This window comes from Poromitra crassiceps (genome assembly GCF_964638095.1).
Source record: "Poromitra crassiceps genome assembly, chromosome: 15".
NCBI lineage: Eukaryota > Metazoa > Chordata > Actinopteri > Beryciformes > Melamphaidae > Poromitra > Poromitra crassiceps.
Genome location: NC_139634.1, coordinates 20,400,789 through 20,421,442, shown reverse-complemented (window position 1 = coordinate 20,421,442; position 20,654 = coordinate 20,400,789). Strand labels below are relative to the sequence as shown.

The 20,654-nt window shown below is 43.2% G+C and overlaps 1 protein-coding gene across 1 annotated transcript; it reads right to left on the bottom strand.

Moving 5' to 3' along the window:
* Positions 1 to 3,863: 3,863 nt before the first annotated feature.
* On the bottom strand, positions 3,864 to 4,664 carry tmem271 (transmembrane protein 271; the record flags this gene model as incomplete). The annotated part of the gene is made up of 1 exon (XM_083652091.1): positions 3,864 to 4,664. One exon carries the CDS (start codon positions 4,662 to 4,664, stop codon positions 3,864 to 3,866), a length of 801 nt encoding a protein of 266 aa, XP_083508217.1.
* Positions 4,665 to 20,654: the final 15,990 nt, after the last annotated feature.

Sequence of the window (20,654 nt, the reverse complement as noted above, 5' to 3'; positions counted from 1 at the left end):
TTCACACTACATTAAAAGTGTCCAGATCTCATTGAAAAGCAGTGGGTTTATTCACACTACATTAAAAGTGTCCAGATCTCATTGAAAAGCAGTGGGTTTATTCACACTACATTAAGTGTCCAGATCTCATTGAAAAGCAGTGGGTTTATTCACACTACATTAAGTGTCCAGATCTCATTGAACGGCAGTGGGTTTATTCACACTACATTAAGTGTACAGATCTCATTGAAAGGCAGTGGGTTTTATTCACACTACATTAAGTGTCCAGATATCATTGAAAGGCAGTGGGTTTATTCACACTACATTATGTTGTTTTAGTTGTTTAACCTTAACCAAGTTGTTTTAGTTGCCTAACCTTAACCAAGTTGTTTTAGTTTCCTAACCTTAAACAAGTTGTTTTAGTTGCCAATCCAACCAAGCCTCTCCGCTGTCACGCACCAGTGGTGTCAAAAAATGTCAAAAATACATGGGGACATGTCAGGGTAAAATAATTGATTGACTGCTTATTGATTGATTGTTGATCATTGTAGACTCTGTTTACCGTAATTATGATCTAGTTGACATGCATGGCTCACATGTGAGGCACTCAATCTGAGATGTCTCTTCTGCTGGCAAGCAGTTATGTCGAAAAGGCAACCCCACCTAGAGAGGAGGGGATAACGTAGTATTTTGTCTTCCTGGCGTATAGGTTTTGTTTTGGTTTGTTGTGAAGATCAGCGTCTTATTTTGTCTCCATGGGAAACATCCCATGGAATTGTACCAATCACCAGTCATCTGAGGGAGGGGGCTGGGCTGACTATATTTGACATGTAATGTTTATCCTCTGCACACAATGGCTTTGACATTGTGACCCTCTGTACAGAGTTCCGATATTGAAATAAACAAATCCTTATTCATTACAAACGAGCAACTAATTTATTGGTGAATCAACAAGGCATTTCATTTATTTTTCCACAACAGACACTCGCTCATTTATGTCATTTTGGGAGTCAGTGGAAATCGATTTATGTCGTAATGAGGACGTGCTGATATTAAACGGATGTTAACAGAAGCTTGAGTGCCGTCACATCAGCCGGCGCGCTCGCTAACATTTAGAAAATGTGATAATTTGAGCAGATCTTTGAGGTCTTTGGCAGCAACAGTCAGCGAGGGGGGGAAAATCTCAGCTACTTTCTCAGAGCTAAATTGGCCTGGTTGGATTCTACCCCTTGAGAGTGTGATGTGAGGTGAGCGCTGGGGAGTTTTGGTGGATGATGCATGTGGATTTGTGCAGAGAGAAGCTCCAGACGTCTGAAGGGGCCTAGGTGTTGCTCTTTCCTTTGTTCTGAACATCTGTCATAAATCCTTTTCATGGAGGCCAGCTCGCTCGTTAAGCCAGCTGCAGTGCTGGCTAACCTGGGGCCTCTTTCGACCGGTGCTCCAGGTTTGGAGAGTTGCTGTTGGCAGGGGCAACAAAACACTTTCTTTCTGCTTTTTGGAATGGTCTTTTATTTTGAAAGGGGTTTTGAAGCTGCTCTGGTTGTCTGTTAGTGGACCGAAACCCTCTCCAGGAATCTGGTGGCTTTGTTTGCATCTTCCACCAGACACCCAGCCATTAAACCTTTAGGACAGGGGTGGCAAACCAACTGGCCCACCAAAGCGTCCGATCCGGCCCACAGGATGACTTTGCAAAGTGTGAAAATTGCACTGAGAAGTCCTTCAATCCAATTGTTCAAACTCAGGATTTGACACCTATTGATGCACTTTTGAAGGCAGGTGCCTTGGTTTCCAGGAGCAAGTTAGTAAATATGATAGGTCTATGGTAGCTGAGATAAGCCTTAGTAAATATAGGTCTAATATGGTAGCTGAGATAACCCTGTCTCTTGTGTTCTTAAAATATACCTGTAGGCTTAATTCCTAATTCTACACTAAAAGAAACAGGGAAATGTGGAGGTGTTGTTATTTATAGGTTATTACTTATTATGCATTGATTTTCTTTGTCTAAACTGAACTAAATGAGTTTGACACCCTGCTTTAGGACATAGACCACTTTTGTTTTGTGCAGTTGGCTGAGTGAATTTTAGGTTTATTTGACTTTTTTTTTACCAACAAACTTTGGAGGGAAGTGAACAACTTTTAACTCTGTCACGCAAAGCCCAGCCGGGATGAGAGGAGGCTCAGTAAACTGCTTCTCGGAGTTTTCTCAAAGGCGTTTGACCCGGGTCGAACCCTACCATTTAGATTCAATTTCCCCTAGAATGGTGTTGTCTAATGGCATGGCAGTCAGATCTATCATCAGAATAGCCATTTCCTCCATGTCGCTGCACTTAACTGGCGAGCTAACTGTGAGGTTTAAAAGGTCCTGATGGTCTGGGGGGATGTGATAAGGAGCCATGCTGAGAGACAATGTGCTAACTCGCGTGTGCTCCGCTTCATAAATCATCTCAAACCAGCTGTATTGGAAGCACCGCTGCACCGTTTGAGTCTTTTGAACAGGTCAAGACAGCTTGGCCCATTTGGGAGTGGGTCCCAGATGTGGAGCATTTTTGATCATCGCCCTCCTGCTACTTTCAAGCAACTGTCAAATGAGTTATGTGTTTCATGCTCAGTGACTCAGGTTCACTGGGGTGCTGGTCCCTTCCCCTTGTACTCAATACGCAGTACTATGAATATGACCACTTTAAAGAAACAAATGTACATGCTTATTTGATCTATTGTGTCATTTGAACCACAATGGCCTTTAAAGTAGATACAATTAAAACAGTGTAAGATGCCCAGCCGAGCGATGCACAATGACATCGGCATGTCATCGGTATCAGCCATTAATTGCTTTAAAATAAAATATTTGGCATCAGCCCGATATGGCATTTGTGCCCATATGACAGGCCGATATCATCCAAGCCTGTATAGGATGAATCTTTTGTTTGAAAGAAAATGTTAGACATTAATTTAAAACCGGTGTGTTTTACATATAAGTTGAAGTATTTTGCCCAGTGAATGTGTACATTTTGAAATGCATATTGTATTTGTCTGCATCTGCCAGTGGGCCATCACGATAATAGGCATAATAATGTGTTAATTCCACTACAGGGGAGAGTTGATGATCTCTGAAATTAGGCAGGTGATGCTGATATGCACGCATATCAGCAATCTGCCAAAAGAGTTGGAGAATATCGGATATCGGCAAAAATAAATCCAACATGATACATCCCTTGGAGTGTTTTTGTCATCATTATGGCACAACAGCTGTTTGCTCCTGATGTTTTGCTGGATAACTTTGTGTCTTCTAACATGAAGGCTTGCTGTTGGCAGGCTATAAGAACCAAAACTTAGTGTAATTATTCCAATAAGAAAACACAAAGGGAAAATCAGTGCATCCCATACATAAGCCAGGCAGCACTCTAACAGTCAGCAAAAACAGCATACAGACAACAGTTGGTTCCAGCCTTAGCAAATAAACACTCAGATGGTCACAGGTATTTCCACCAGCCACTGCCAGGAGTTTCACGACATCCACTGCGGTTAAATACACTTTTTATTCACATGTAAAAATGTTAACAGCAAACATTCAGAACACAAATTCTGCATTTGTTATAATTAGCAAGCTGGTCTGATGCGTTTTATGGGTGTTTCTCTGCCTGCACCGGGCCTATGTCTTGCTCCGACCCGCTCATCTACATCGCTCTGACGGGTGATCAAGAAGCTCCCCAGAAACCAGGCGTGTGGTGTTAAGAAAATAACATGAGAAGGAATCAGCTGAATTAAAACCCATTATTGTCCTCCAGTGTAACTTACTGGCTGGTTGTTCAAGCACAACAGTCGAGTGATTGTCACAGCAGAGGAAAGCACTGCTGGCCTGGCTGAGCAGCAGGTCCAGGGAGCGGCTATGTGTTGCATGCCTCGGCGGGGAAAATGTCTTCGTATGCGGGCGGCAGCTCGCTCGGCAGCGGATAGGAGAACGGGAAGGAGTGATTGAGCTCCGGATCCGTGGGCGCGTACCCCGGCAGGTCTATGGACGGGTGTCCCGCGCATTGCACTTCGGCGCCCGTCTCGTCCAACACGTTAAAGACGCCCAGGTTAATGTAGGAGACCGGCTGAAAGTCAGAGGAGAAGTCCCGCTCCTCGCTGAACAGCATCGCCCTCTGCCCTGCGCTCCGCTGCCGCTGCAGCGACTGCCGCGCCCGGTAGAACTGCGCGTTCTGGTACCGCTTGATAACCAGCAGGTAGACGAGCCCAAGCAGGCACTCCAGCGTGCTGAGCACCGTGGACACCACCAGACTCCGCTGGTACTCCCTCAGCTGCTCGCAGGCAGGGCTCAGCAGCGCAGAGCGGAGGCAGTAGTGTGAGTATTTCCTCTCCACCAGGGAGACGGTGTCCCCGTCCACCACGGCGCCCGAGAAGGCGGTGAGCACCCCCAGCAAGAAGACCACCACGCCGAGGAGGAAGAGGTTCCTGCAGGCGGGCTTGTCCGCGCAGCAGAGCAGCGCCGAGCCCAGCAGCACCTGGCCGATGCCCACCAGGATACCCGAGTAGAAAGCCCCGGCCGCGGCGCCGAGGTGGAAGTGCGCCCTCACAGTAGAGCCCAGCGACACACATTTGAAGCCGACGACAACTTCGCTGAGGGCGCAGGCGAAGAGGAGGGCGCTGGAGAAGACGGTGCACAGTCCTCTGCCACTCAACTTCATTATAATCCACCTCTGCTGCCGCGCTCCAGCCCTCGCCTCGCACCTGCTTCATCCTCCCGCGTCCTCCTCACAGGCTCCTCTGGAAGCTCGCTCACACCGGGACATCGTCCGGTCAGAACAGTGCAGGGTCCGCGCCGCAACAGCGTCTCTCTCGCATATCTCCCCGGCTGCTGCTCCGCACACACACACACACAAGGGGATAGGGTCGGCTATATAAATAATTAATGGGAGAAAAACGCGTTCTTTTTCAGCAGTTGCCTTATCGATAATCCATATTCAAACCCAAACCAATGATCATTTTTCTCTCCATCCGCAGCATTAGAGCAGAGAAGCGCTCTCCTAACCAAAAGTTTGTTTTTCTTCTTCCACGGAGAGCGAGTCGGCTGCAGTCCCCAAGTCCAGATTAAATTGTATTTTTTTTCCTTTTTTGCAGAGGGGAGGAGGCGGCTAGTATGAGACTTGGGGTGCTGTGGTCCAATGACCCGTGACGTGAGTTTATAGTGACATTCTGATATAGTGTTAAATCAAACGGCAGATCATCATCATAAAAAAATCACATGCAGCTACACCAATATGATAGGCCACTAGCCTACTGTGAATTCACTCTGAATCTTCCATTTTATCTCTGCAATAGGCCTATAGTCTACGCCTATTTCTTATAGGATTTGACATGGTGTAGTTTTGCTGTGATAGCCTATGTTATGACTTTGATCAAAGATTACTGTAGTTATTTCTCAGGGTTATTGACTGGCTGGTTCTACCTTTCGGGAGGAAATAAACAAATGCATAAATAATAAATAAGTAAATATGAACGCTGCGAGATGGATAGCGCTGATGACGTCGGCCGCTGTCCGTGGTGCTGAAAACCTCCACTGGCTTCTTGAGAGGCGCTTGAGAATTTCAGTCTGAGGTCACTTTACCGTTGGAATTTTAATTGAGCACAGATTAATTCACGTCAATATTACAGGGCATATTGTTTGGAGAAACTCGTCTTTTTGTCCCCAGAATGTCGGGCGATTAATCAAACGGTCGATATAGGCCTAATGGTAAAGAGCCAGTTCATAATGTTTCAGTAGCCTATTAAAGTCCACTTTGTAGGCCTATTTCTCACTAAATAGGCAAATACTACCTACATTTAAGTATAGCTACTATCACTTTAAAACTGTGTTAGAAAAGGCTTTACAAATGAAAGAATGAACGATAAAAATACCACAGGTTAATTTTAAGCAGCAAATAAAATGGAAATGTTTATAGGTCCCTGACCCTGCCTTTAAAATGTGTTTATAAGGCGGTGATTTAAAAGATTATTCTGTAGTTACTTTACCAACCTCAGCTCCTGCAAAGGCAAACAGCCCAGAGGCAAAAAGCCTCTCTACAAAGGGAAGGGTGAATTTATTGACTTTTTCATGAAGCAAACTCAGATGTGTTGAATTACATCAGGGGAAGCCCAGTGACTGAACCTGCACAGCTTTCACTAACTGTGTGCCCACAGTGACTGAACCACCACAGCTTTCAGTAAGTGTGTGCCCACAGTGACTGAACCACCACAGCTTTCAGTAAGTGTGTGCCCACAGTGACTGAACCACCACAGCTTGTGTGCAGTGGTGGGTAGAGTACTGAAAACTCTATATGTAAAAGTAGTCGACAATTACTCCCATAAAAATGACTTAAATAAAGGTGAAAAATACAATTTGAGAAACACAAAAAATAGTTAATAAATTACTGAAAGTACAAGTTACTTTCCATTTTAATATTTTTAGGGTGTGCAGGACAGTGCAAAATAATGCAAAACAGCACTTGTTCATTTGATGAAACAATTTTTTATATATATGAAGTAGAGCAGGTAGGCTAATGGGACAAATAAGGACAGCCTATTGAGATATGAACAATCTCACACTCTCTGTCCATGTCTTCCTCTCTACCCTTCTCTTTCTCCATCTGTCCCAGAGTGTACAAATGTATAGCGACGTAAAAAAAGAAGAAGTAATTACTGGCTCAAAAATATACTTGAGAGGGCGTTACTTGTAACTCGTTACTACCCACCTCTGCACCTCTGGCTCTGTGTGTGTGTGTGTGTGTGTGTGAGAGAGAGAGAGAGAGAGAGAGAGAGAGAGAGAGAGAGAGAGAGAGAGAGAGAGTCTAATTTGGCCATTACTCCTTTGCATAGGTAAGCAGATAAGGGAAGGTAGTGTGAATGATGTGTTGATAGATGTTTGAGGGATTGGTTGCCCTCTGGTGGAAAGTCTGGCCCTGGGCATCTGACTGCCAGTCTGGGTTTGTTCCTTGGCAGCACTGCAAAACACAGCACAGTCCAGGAGAGTGACTGGCACCATCATCTTACATCCTCTGACCCGGCAGCCAGGGACAACGTGATGCCTTGATGCATTCTTCTTTGCCCACAGCTCGTGCTCAACAGATGCAAGCATATTTTCACAGTTATTATCAAATATGGGCATCATGAAGCCTTTTGAGACTGGAGCTGTGATTAAGGGCTGTACACAGAAACCTGGAGCAGGCCAGCTCACATTACAGAGTAAACACATCCACGGTAATGGCATTCAGTATGCATGCTCTCCACCCCGGAGAGGCTGTTCAATCCATTTCTCCAACAAATTTGATGAAGCAGAGCTTGTTAACTGCATGCATCCCCAGTCAGCAGCACAAGGGGACCCGGCTCACCTCCTCAACACAGCCCATTGGCCGGTTATGGCCGCAAACCAGGATGATGCTGTTACTGAAGACGAGAGTCAAATTCAAATACGCTTTATTGGCATGCATGAATAGTAATCATTATTGGAAAAGCAGAACAATAAACAATAATATTATACATATATACAAAGACGTGTGTGTGTGTGTGTGTGTGTGTGTGTGTGCGCGCGCATGCGTGCGTGTGTGTGTGCTTGTGTGTGGGTGTTGCTGCTTATATTGTATTTTTATCTTGTTGGCCAGCGGTGCCTGTTCTTTATCTAGATACTGTAAGTCACTTTATGCACATTTTTTTGCACTTTAGTATTATTATTAACATTATTATTGCTGCACCTTTTTCTTTTTCTTAGTACTTGATAGTACTTTTTGTGTGCCTTGCTACATGTTCCAATTTCTTCATGTTTTTCCTGTTTTTGTCCTGACATGTTGAATGTAGCTGCATTACGTGACACATGAATTTCCTGCAAAGGATCAATAAAGTATCTATCTCTATGTGTTTATATACACTACATACAGACCTTCGTATAGGCCTACATAAAGTGCTACATTTGTGAAAGAGGGTAGGCCTACAATTAGGCAATTAGATTCAATGCAATCCAATGTCTTGCTGGAGAGATATGAGTCATTCCCAATCTACAGTATTAGTTAACATGACATCCTGTGAACACTCCCCTCTCTGCTGGGTAAGCCTATGCAGACATTAAGGGTCGACCATTATGAGAGCAGAAGCAGGTAATATTTGTGAAAATGGTTTTCATTTTTATTAAATGTCAATAGGCAAAAGCTTTTAAAGATCAGCATCAGGGCAAAAAGACACTTTCACAAGGCGAGCCAGTCATAAAGTTGGCCCACATACTGAAGAGTGATGCAAATTCATTTCAATGTGGTGGCATCACCTCTTCCTCCACTCTGCTTAAGTACTGCTCTTTAAAACCTAAATTATTACATGTCATTTCCTCTGTGTGTGTGTGTGTGTACAGTGCACATTCACTTCAGCTGTGCCAAGAGGCAGCTGTGAAGAGACCAGTCCGGCATCTGAAATGTTGTTAAACCAGCAGTTACAAGAGCAGTGACAGGTCAGGCCTGTAAAAGCCTGCACAACCCATAAGTATTAATGGATCCAGAGCCGTTCCACAGCTGGCTGGAACAAGGGAGGGGGGTTCGACCAGTCTTTGAGCCAAATAGAGGATTCAACCAGAAGCTTTTTATTGGCCCTTTATTTAAAATCTGTCCTCCACCTATGATGGAGGTTCCTCACTGACTACATACATAAACTGTCTGGAAAACCTGACATGAAATTATCTTTAGGCCTTTTCCCCCCATCCATTTAGTGGTTTGATAATGTTTTTTGTAGAATATTTCTTAATTTAAAGGCCTAATGTGGACAATTCCATTAGTCTGGGTTTTCAATGGAGACTTAGTGTCCCATGGCTTTTTTCCACGCTGACAACAATACAATTCTGGGGGAAACGCTGATTCTTTGTCCATTTTTGGTATGAAAAAGGAAAATTTTTAACATTGAATATTGGCACAAAACATTGGCTTCAATACAAAAACTACTGGTATAGATATCAGCCTTCACAAACCCTTATCGGTCCAACCCTAATCACCGCTACCATCAGTTTCAGAACCACCATTACAATGATCAATAGTGCTACTACTTGTTACTGTTGTCATCATCATTATGAAAAGAAACACAACTTAACTTATTCCTTTGCATTATCTTAATCAAATTTCAATGTAACTTTCATTTCTGTCACTAGTCCTTTTAACTTTGCGCTGTTTGATGTAAAAATAGACCTCATTGCCAACTGAAAATCATTTTTCAATAAGTTTTCTAACTTGGCGTGGCTTTTAATCAAAGACCAAGAGTAGCAGTGGGGTACATAGCCACTAAGGTCCACACGGCAAAAGCTCTCAACTCAAATGATATCATTCAGGTGCTGGCTGGCAGTCTGGAGGCGGTAGCCTAGATGCAGAAAAGTAGATTAATATCTACTGTACATTTTTCAGCACAAAGTTCGATCACAGTAATTGGCCAGCTGTTCCTTAAACAAGACGGATAGAAGTATTTTCTTTCTTAATGGATATCCAAAACATTACTCCATTTCCACACCAGTCCAGTGTTGTTGATGATGATGATAATAATAATAATGATTACTATTAGACTATTACATTTTCAGGCTACATGAGCAAGAATAGAGAGGTGCAGATGAGAGAGAACAGAGCAACGATGATGATCACATTAAAATCATAAAAGGTGAAAGGTCATACAACTTTATTACATTTCAGTCTATCTTTTTTTTTACTCTTGAGTAAACACGTTGAATCAGTACTTCTTTTACCAGTCTTCTTTTCCACAAGTAACTGTACTTCTACTTAAGTAAAGAAAGTGTGTACTTTTCCCATCTCTGCCCCTCAAAGTATTTTAGGCCCGGATTTCATTTTCAAACCTACTGTTGTTCGATGTGAAAAATGCACGACTGACTCCGCGATCAACCAAGAGAATAGAAACCCACACAGTTGCCGCTTCCACCACCTTTGTGTGAGCAACAGATGTTCCAAAACCAAGTTTCTGCCAGGTCTCTGTGCTGGTGCACTAGTCTCCTGTTAGTGCATGGTCTCTTTGCTGGTATCCAAGGTATCCAGTCATGGCATCACAAGCAATTATGATAACTAGTGTTGTGGGCGTGGCTCATGGGCAATAGGTAGGATACAGGAGTTGTTTTACTGCAGCCGGTGTGTAGAGCAGTCTTCAGCTGAAATTAATGATGTAGAAATGCCTGTAGAGTAGACTGTTATGGAACTAGGTGTTTTGTTTGTGTGGAGGGGAAAGGAAGGAGGGGGTTTTGGGTCTACTATAGTTGGTATTTTGCTGGGAGGCTGCTTTAGGTAAACTTTTTGTGTGCTTCCATGCTATAACCACAAGGTAGCACTGTTGTCCTTACAATGGAGATAAAAGAGAAACTCGGTGGCTGCTGTTATCTGCTTTGATACAGGGTTCTACACATTTTCCATTTATTTCAAAATTCCATACTTTTCCAGACTTCTCTGTCAGACCATATTTGACATCTGAGTACTCAAGGGCGTCACTTTGTGTTGAAAAGTGGTGGGGACATGTCCCCATTGTAAATTACAGACACCTATGGCCACACCACAATTTGGATGTTTTGGTTTTGAGCCTGAGTGAAAGCTTGGACTTTGAAGACTGGCTCACAGAGTTTGACAGCTGCATGACAGATTTCAGGGTTCGAGCCTCAGTCAGTTTTGAGGTTGTGGGTTCGAGCCTCAGTCAGTTTTGAATGGTGACAGCCAGAGGAAAGAGAGAAAAGCGCTCAGAGAGGAGCTGTGAGAGGGGAGCTGGTGGTGCGATGGAGTTGTCGACCGCATAGATGCGGGAACCAGTGGGTGGCATGCTTGATTCCCGCTCCACCACCACCTCCACATGGACATGTGCAGGGGGCATCGGCGGATTCAATGGGGGGGCTGGTAAAAAAAAATCTTTACCATTGTAAATCTCCATGTCACTGTCTGGCTGAATATGATCATAAAATGTATATCCACTTTGACAAGCATCACAGGTATCTCTGCCAAAGCTGTGACGGGGCAGCCTCTGACAGAGCCTTGCTGCTGCAGCCATCCCCTCCCTCTGGAATGCTGACAAGCCAAAACTCATTTCATACTCATATGTCATCTTTCCAAAAAAGCCTTCAAAACCCCTTTTCACTGTTGCTTTTGACCTATAATCTTTTTTTCTCTCTCATTTATTGTAATATTTTTTCTCTTTATTAAAGTTGTTTTATCCTGTTTGTAAAGTGTCTTTGAGCATTGGTCAGACAAAGAACAAGACAAATCATTCAAACATCACATTGATTGATTAACAAAACAATCTAAATGTTTCTCTCACATTCATGTCACACATCAACAGTTAAAAACATGAAAAATGAAATAAAAATAAAAATAAATAAATAAAAATAAATGTATATCAGATCACTGATTCAGATTCAATACCAAATAACACTAATTTCAACAAGATTCATGATATTAAACATTTGATATCCACATGATACACACTTGACACTGAGTAGGCTACAACAGGAAACCACATGTACACCATCGAATATCAACACAATAACAACAGAATATCATAAACTGGTTTCTTTGTTAACAAATGCTGTTCTTAATTTCTTTTTAAAACTTGTCTTACTAGAAATACTAGAAAATGGTATGGGGGGATTGTATACAATGATCTTTGATTTTTGCTATGAGTTGTACCATGTTCATGAGAATCACCCTGGTGGCACACACAGTTAGCTTGCTGTCCAGCAGTATTGAGGCTTCAGTCACTTTTGAGGTCATACATGGGTTCGAACCTCAGTCAGTTTTGAACAGCAAGAGCCACACAAAAGATTGAAAATCCCTAAGAAAACCTCTCTTAAGATTTTATTTTATTTTATTCGTTTATTTGGATGGGACAGTGCAAAATTAATGAACACAGAAACCACAGAACAGATAGTAAAACCTGGAACATAGTAAAAGTGTAAAAATTGACAGATTTAGCACGAGGCTAATTTCCATCCGTTGTGCCGTAAAACATAAAACACAAAAAACATAGAGCGTAAAATGTAGAACATAATAAAAACATACATAAAACATAGGTAGCAGCAGTACACTCTAAAACTACGTAAAACATGAGTAGCAACAAAACACTCTAAAATACATGGCAGCAATTACACTTAGAAAAATAAAAATACATAATAATAATACACACAAAAAGAGAAGAAAAACATACTACCTGTGGACACATGACTGGTTTGTTTTCAGCCATTTTTTAAGTCCACCTTTAAAAGCGGCAAGGGTGGGGCTGTCCCTTATGGAGACGGGGAGACTATTCCATATTTGGCTGCCTTTTATCGATAGGACATTTTGACCAAACGTGGTCATTCTACGATGGACCTTACAATCACCTCTGGTGTCTGATCTAGTGCCGAAGTGCCTAAGAAGTCTGACTTGGTGGCAGAGAGAGTTAATTTGCTGTCCAGCAGTATTGAAGCTTCAGTTGCTTTTGAGGTCATGGGTTCAAGCCTAAGTCAGTTTTGAATGGCAGACGAAAGAGTGAACCTGGCTTAAGAAGTCTGAGCTGGTATCCTAAACTAATATTTAAATTTAATTTTGGTGATTTTATTTCAAGACTTAAACAATGTATAGAAAACTAGAAAATTCTGCCTTTGTCCATGATGAAACAATCTCAGTACGACTGTGCATGATTCTCGGTTTCTAAATTCAAAGCTACTGCAATCATTTGGACCTTAATTTATTTTACATTGTTTTAGGTAGGAAGAGAATCCATGGCCATTTTTCCATGTGTTTGCATACCATCAAGGTCCAATTTGTAAGATTCCTCCACAACAATACAACACAAAGCCACACACTTTTGGTACAACTGTTGTTCAAAGATTGTTTAAATAATCAGACTGCATCCATCTTTAAGTCAGTAAGGCCACACCTTATATAATAACACTGTGTTTATCTCTATGGGATATAGATGGTATAGAGATAGGCACGGTGCCTATCTCTATGGGATTTAGAATGCATAGAGATGAACGGATGGTTACGATGTAACCCAGGTTTCCTGAGGACGACTTCTCTCCCTCATTAATTCCATTCATGGTGAGATTAGTGGATTACCACTTTAAGACACTTAATTAGGACCACCTAACCTCGCGTCACCAGGCTCTTCTCGGTGAGAAAGAGCCTGGCCTCCGTTTACAAGTGAGCCCGCCCTAGACAGGAAACAAGCAGCTGAAATAGCTCGTTCACTTGAGAATCAGACACAACGAATACAAAGTTTTTAAATAAGTTATTGTAGAAACATTGCGGATTCACAATATCACATATTCTAAGCCAATACAGAAGCTTTACTTTTCAAACAAATGGCCAGTTGATGGAATAGTTATAGTTGTCTGTCCGCTGTTATTTATCGATAATGGAGGATCAAGTACAACAGTTGAAATCCAAAGGCATCTCTGCTGCCTGTGCTGGGAAAGACATGGACATTGATCATAAGATTTCACATGGCGAGTACTCCATTGTCTTTGGCTCTCCAGAAACCTTCCTCGGCAGTGACTACTGGAGAAATGTGCTAACGCTTCTATACAACTTGTGTTTGTTAGGTGATGTCATCATGACATCTCTGTCAGATTGTGTTAGATGGTAAATCATCTCTTAGTCCTCTGTGACAGTATTTTCCTGTGTGTACCCTCTAACACATACCCGCCACACAGGGGGGCCGTATGTTGCCCATGTGTGCTTTATAGTAACGTTCAGTCAGAACTCATTTATAATTAAGCCCATAGTTAATGAACTAATCATGTACAAAACACACACACAGTCACATATTTTATATACTGTATATGTTGTAAGCCTAATTTTTGCCATCACAGCTGCTTTTTACATGTATGGGATAATACAGGCTAATATACAAGGTGTCCCAAGCTCTGAGTCATTATAAACTCAATTAGCATTCCTTTCCTCCTCTGTGTGTGTGTGATTGAGAAATGAGATGCAGGTGGTGTTCATCCTAATTGGCCTGGTCAGGTGTCAGATTGCTGCTGGCTGATTGGCTGGTGGAGCGCATTTAAGCCAGCTGATGCCATCCTGTCGCCCCTTGCTCTCCTCATTCCCAACGATGATGGCTGCTGTGCTGACTGCTGTGTTCTGTCAGGTAGGAACTGTGTGTAGACCTACTTTAGTAGTTCTGCAGAACTTTATTAAGATGTGTCTTTATCTTGGTAGACCTGTGCAGTCTAAACTGTAAATAGTTACCTTCCAGATCTACACTTTTGTACACTGTAAATAACACTTACCCAAGTAGCAGAAAGTAGGGGGAGAAGCCCTTTAGTTTTTTGTAACATTTTCTGATGTTTATTTTGTAGGAGCTTATAGGTAAGAGCTGTGTCTCTTATTTAATCCATCATTTTCTTTTCTTAGGTAAATTTAAGGTTGGGGATTAGTTTGATTGGTTAGTTGTGTTGGGGCCATGCTGTGCTTTGAAACTAAACCTGCTACTTGTGAACTTGTGATGGTGGTTTGGCTGATCATCCTTGGGAGTGGGAAGAGTGGGGGCACTTTTGTGTTGCGGTCCCGTTCCCCGAGGCCGGTTCCTAACATAATTGGGTGCTCGTCTGCTTTTCTCATTCGTCAGCACGTCGTCTGTGAGTGTGTGTGTATATATATATTTTATATGTTTGTCTGGTGGGCAGTCTTTGTGCAGGTGGTAAATGGTGTTAGTCAAGGTGGCTTTGCATGGAGCTGAGGAAGCTCATGGTGGTAAAGCTGGTGGAGATGTTTGTTGGAGGAGGAGCCGGTCAGAGGGGACCAGTAAGACTGAGGAGGGGCGTGACAAGGCAGGGCCGTTAGTAGCACCGTTTCTCCTTTCTGTGTAGACTGCTACCCTACAAGAGTCTCCGTACATAGACTTGCCTGTCACTCTGACTCCCAAGCCGTCTAAATCAGCGATACAGACGTATTTACAAGTGTCACAGAAACATTTCAAAGCCACATATTGAGAAGAAGAGTTCATAGCTTCTCGACGTCGGGGTTAGAAAGCTCGACGCTGCTCATAAATGCCTCTTTTCATCTGAAGTCTGTGCTGGTGATATTTTTTACCGAGCCTTTGGCCAGAGTGGCGCTGTGACGGCTGAGAGCTCTAACCTGGAAAAAATATCACCAGCACAGACTTCAGATGAAAAGAGGCATTTATGAGCAGCGTCGAGCTTTCTAACTCCGACGTCGAGAAGCGATGAACCCTTCTCAATATGTGGCTTTGAAATGTTTCTGTGACACTTGTAAATACGTCTGTATCACTGATTTAGACGGCTTGGGAGTCAGAGTCACAGGCAAGTCTATGTACGGAGATGGGACTCTTGTAGGGTAGCATAGTCTACACAGGAAGAGGAGAAACGGTGCTACTGACGGCCCTGCCTTGTCACGCCCCTCCTCAGTCTTACTGGTCCCCTCTGACCGGCTCCTCCTCCAACAAACATCTCCACCAGCTTTACCACCATGAGCTTCCTCAGCTCCATGCACACCATTTACCACCTGCACAGACTGCCCACCAGACAAACATAAAATATATATATACACACACACGACGTGCTGACGAATGAGAAGCAGACGAGCACCCAATAATGTTTAGTAACCGGCCTCTGGGAACCGGACCGCAACACAAAAGTGCCCCCACTCTTCCCACTCCCAAGGATGATCAGCCAAACCACCATCACAAGTTCACAAGTAGCAGGTTTAGTTTCAGAGCACAGCATGGCCCCAACATCAACAAATCAAACTAATCGCCAACCTTAAACTTACCTAAGAAAAGGATGGATTAAAATAGACACAGCTCTCACCTATAAGCTCCTACAAAATAAACATGAGACTGTTACAAAACTAAAGGGCTTCTCCCTCCTACTACTTCGGTAAGAGTTATTTAGTGTAAAAAAAGTATAGATTTGGAAGGTAGCTATTTACAGTTTGGACTGCACAAGTCTCCCTAGACAATGACAGATCTTCAAGTTCTAAAGAACTACCAAAGTAGGCCTACACACAGTGTGACAGAACAAAGAGTCAGCAGAGCAGCGCCATCATCTGTGGCAATGACTGCAAGGGATGCATCAACCCATTTAACAGTGCAGACACAGGAAGTTGGTTTAATAAAAAGTTTGGGGCTATCATTCAAAACTCTATTAGCTGGCATGTGTTCCCATCATTCCTTTCCTCAGTGTGTAATTGAAGTAAGAGTCCACTCATTGTACTCCCAACTATGATGGCGCTCTGTTGACTCTTTACTGTGTTCTGTCAGGTAGGAACTGTGTAGGCCTACTGTACTTAGTTCTTCAGAACTTTTTAAGATGTGTTATCTTGGTGGACCTGTGCAGTCTAAACTGTAAATAGCTACTTCCAGCTCTACACTTTTGTACACCAACATCTTACCCAAGGAAAGTAGGAGGGAGAAGCCCTTATTTTTTGTAACATTGTCTCATGTTTATTTTGTAGGAGCTTATAGGTGAGAGCTGTCTTATTTAATCCATCCTTTTCTTTGGTAAGTTTAAGGTTGGGGATTAGTTTGTTGTTGGGGCCATGCTGTGCTCTGAAACTAAACCTGCGACTTGTGAACTTGTGATGGTGGTTTGGCTGATCATCCTTGGGAGTGGGAAGAGTGGGGGCACTTTTGTGTTGCGGTCCCGTTCCGAGGCCGGTTCCTAACATAATTGGGGCTCGTCCGCTTTTCTCGTTCGTCAGCACGTCGTCTGAGTATATATATATATATATTTTATATGTTTGTCTGGTGGGCAGTCTTTGTGCAGGTGGTAAATGGTGTGCATGGAGCTGAGGAAGCTCTTGGTGGTAAAGCTGGTGGAGATGTTTGTTGGAGGAGGAGCCGGTCAGAGGGGACCAGTAAGACTGAGGAGGGGCGTGACAAGGCAGGGCCGTCAGTAGCACCGTTTCTCCTCTTTCTGTGTAGACTATGCTACCCTACAAGAGTCCCGTCTCCGTACATAGACTTGCCTGTGACTCTGACTCCCAAGCCGTCTAAATCAGTGATACAGACGTATTTACAAGTGTCACAGAAACATTTCAAAGCCACACATTGAGAAGAATGGTTCATCGCTTCTCGACGTCGGGGTTAGAAAGCTCGACGCTGCTCATAAATGCCTCTTTTCATCTGAAGTCTGTGCTGGTGATATTTTTTCCAGGTTAGAGCTCCCAGCCGTCAGAGCGCTCAACAGCGCCACTCTGGCCAAAGGCTCGGTAAAAAATATCACCAGCACAGACTTCAGATGAAAAGAGGCATTTATGAGCAGCGACAAGCTTTCTAACCCCGATGTCGAGAAGCTATGAACTCTTCTTCTCAATATGTGGCTTTGAAATGTTTCTGTGACACTTGTAAATACGTCTGTATCGCCTGTATCGCTGATTTAGACGGCTTGGGAGTCAGAGTGACAGGCAAGTCTATGTACGGAGACTCTTGTAGGGTAGCAGTCTACACAGAAAGGAGAAACGGTGCTACTGACGGCCCTGCCTTGTCACGCCCCTCCTCAGTCTTACTGGTCCCCTCTGACCGGCTCCTCCTCCAACAAACCTCTCCACCAGCTTTACCACCATGAGCTTCCTCAGCTCCATGCAAAGGCACCTTGACTAACACCATTTACCACCTGCACAAAGACTGCCCACCAGACAAACATAAAATATATATACACACACAGATGACGTGCTGACGAATGAGAAAAGCAGACGAACACCCAATTATGTTAGGAACCGGCCTCGGGGAACCGGACCGCAACACAAAAGTGCCCCCACTCTTCCCACTCCCAAGGATGATCAGCCAAACCACCATCACAAGTTCACAAGTAGCAGGTTTAGTTTCAGATCACAGCATGGCCCCAACACAACTAACCAATCAAACTAATCCCCAACCTTAAATTTACCTAAGAAAAGAAAATGATGGATTAAATAAGAGACACAGCTCTTACCTATAAGCTCCTACAAAATAAACATCAGAAAATGTTACAAAAAACTAAAGGGCTTCTCCCCCTACTTTCTGCTACTTGGGTAAGTGTTATTTACAGTGTACAAAAGTGTAGATCTGGAAGGTAACTATTTACAGTTTAGACTGCACAGGTCTACCAAGATAAAGACACATCTTAATAAAGTTCTGCAGAACTACTAAAGTAGGTCTACACACAGTTCCTACCTGACAGAACACAGCAGTCAGCACAGCAGCCATCATCGTTGGGAATGAGGAGAGCAAGGGGCGACAGGATGGCATCAGCTGGCTTAAATGCTCTCCACCAGCCAATCAGCCAGCAGCAATCTGACACCTGACCAGGCCAATTAGGATGAACACCACCTGCATCTCATTTCTCAATCACACACACACACAGAGGAGGAAAGGAATGATGAACACATGAGAGAAATATACAAGGACTGAATGTGAACATTAGCTTTTGTAGCTAATTGAGTTTATAATGACTCAGAGCTTGGGACACCTTGTATATTAGCCTGTATTATCCCATACATGTAAAAAGCAGCTGTGATGGCAAAAATTAGCCTTACAACATATACAGTATATAAAATATGTGACTGTGTGTGTGTTTTGTACATGATTAGTTCATTAACTATGGGCTTAATTATAAATTAGTTATGACTGAATGTTACTATAAAGCACACATGGGCAACATACGGCCCCCTCTGTGCAAAAAAGGTTTTTATTTTTTATTTTTTTACAGTGCACCTGAACGCAACATGCAAGATACCCGCTGAATAAGTGTCCAAATGTTCATGTCATTCTGGCCAATATTCTTCTGTTATAGCATTTCAGTCTGGAATATGGAATATCTTTCAATAATCTTTATGACTAAAAGGCCAAAAGTAATCTCATGTGTAAGAAATGGCTGTTCTACATTGAGGTAGAAATTTAAATAATTAACTTGTTGGTTTTGGATTTATTTAGCTTCAAGAGTGCATGTTCGTGTGACCCTCAACACAGGCTTTGAGAATCCCGGTCACTTACTGATACTTATGCTTAAATTAACCCACTCATATTCTGGTTTATTTCAAGAAAAACATTTCGGATAGTGGAAATTCTAATTGGCTGGTAACTTTAAAATCTAGCAGCCATATTGGCAGGTGGTGAAAAAAGTTAATTTCAACCCTGCAGGGAGAGTGTGGTGACATAGGAGTGAGTGAGAAAAGGATCAAATATTGGTGTGGTTAAGACTGAATAATGACATCACAACTGTTAATTTAAAATTAGTTATTCCTCTAAACCTGGCTTCAAATGCCCCAATTTTTTCGCGCTGGCGCCATTCAGCCCTCAGCAAAATCTGGTAGCGAGGACTTTTTTTGTGGCCCTCTCTATCATCAAAGTTGCCCATCCATTACAGCATGACAATATTTGTTCGGCCCCCGGCAACAATCTGGATTTCTCATGTGGCCCCCCATGAAAAATAGTTGCCCACCCCTGTGTTAGATGATGTCATGATCCCCATGTCATCTTTGATGGTCTCACTGATGATGTCTTAACACAAGGTGATGTCATATTCGGGACCTATAAAGGTTTGCTCTGCAAGTCCTCTGCAGTTGTTCATAGACTAATCTCACGGCAACCTTCTGCAACAGTTCCCATCTTCGAACCTTGCAGACTCAGCTATCAAGTGCTACAGCGTTCCTAGTTATCAAGACTTCAGTTTACCAAGTGTGTCTTGGACATCAAGTATCCGCATGTAAATCCACCAGTCTCACAGTTTGCCTAAACTGTGAGACAGTTTGCCTCTGTTAGGCAAACTGTGAGACTGGTGGATTTATGTTACTTTATCATCAGTTTGAACACTGATAGAAATAAGCTGATGAAGGAGACTAGCCAGTCCCTGACTCTAGCTCAACTCACTGGTGCAAATCTCACCTGTCTCACTCTTTATGCTGTGTTATTGTCAGTGTGAATACAGTGTGTAGAAATCAGAAGCTTAACTGCCAACAGCTCATAGCTCAGTCGTCACTGTCTCTGTCTGACAGGTAGACTGTTGGTTCGATTCCCGATGGAGGAGACATATTACAGCACTGCCCTGTAAATGTGGAGTGACACCAGAGGTTTAGCGCAGGTTTAAGCAACCACCACCACCACCACCCCCAAAGCTGAATCTAACTGACTGTACCTGAATGCAACGTGGGTCTCCTCTGGGTGAGAGAGAGGGTAAAAGTGTTGGCATTGCTGGAGTTAATGGGGGGGGGGGCAGGTTCCCCCAGTAGTAACAAAATAAATAAAAAAAAATGCTCACCATTTTAAATCTCCATCTGTCTGGCTGAATATGATCATATAATTGATATCCACTTTGACAAGCATCACAGGTATCTCTTTGCTAAAGCTGTGACAGGGGGGCCTCTGACAGGGCCTTGCTGCCTGCAGCCACCCCCTCGCCCTGGAATGCCGTCCCCAGTCACGTCTGACAGGCCAAAACTCATTGTCATTCATACTCATTATCTCATCCCAAACATCCTATGACCCCAGGCTACATCACTGAGGATACGTCCCAGTCTTCCGTGAGGAAGAAGCCCAACAATCCACGAGAGGCCTTTTAGGAGGGCCATTCAAGCCGCAAGTGGAGTCTGCAGTGCCACCAATTACTGGTACTGCATGGTATCCACCAAGATACCATCATGTCGGAATGAGATGTTTGGAGCGGGGGAGTCTGGTGCAGCGCACAGGTCCTAGACCTGGTGAGACGAGGG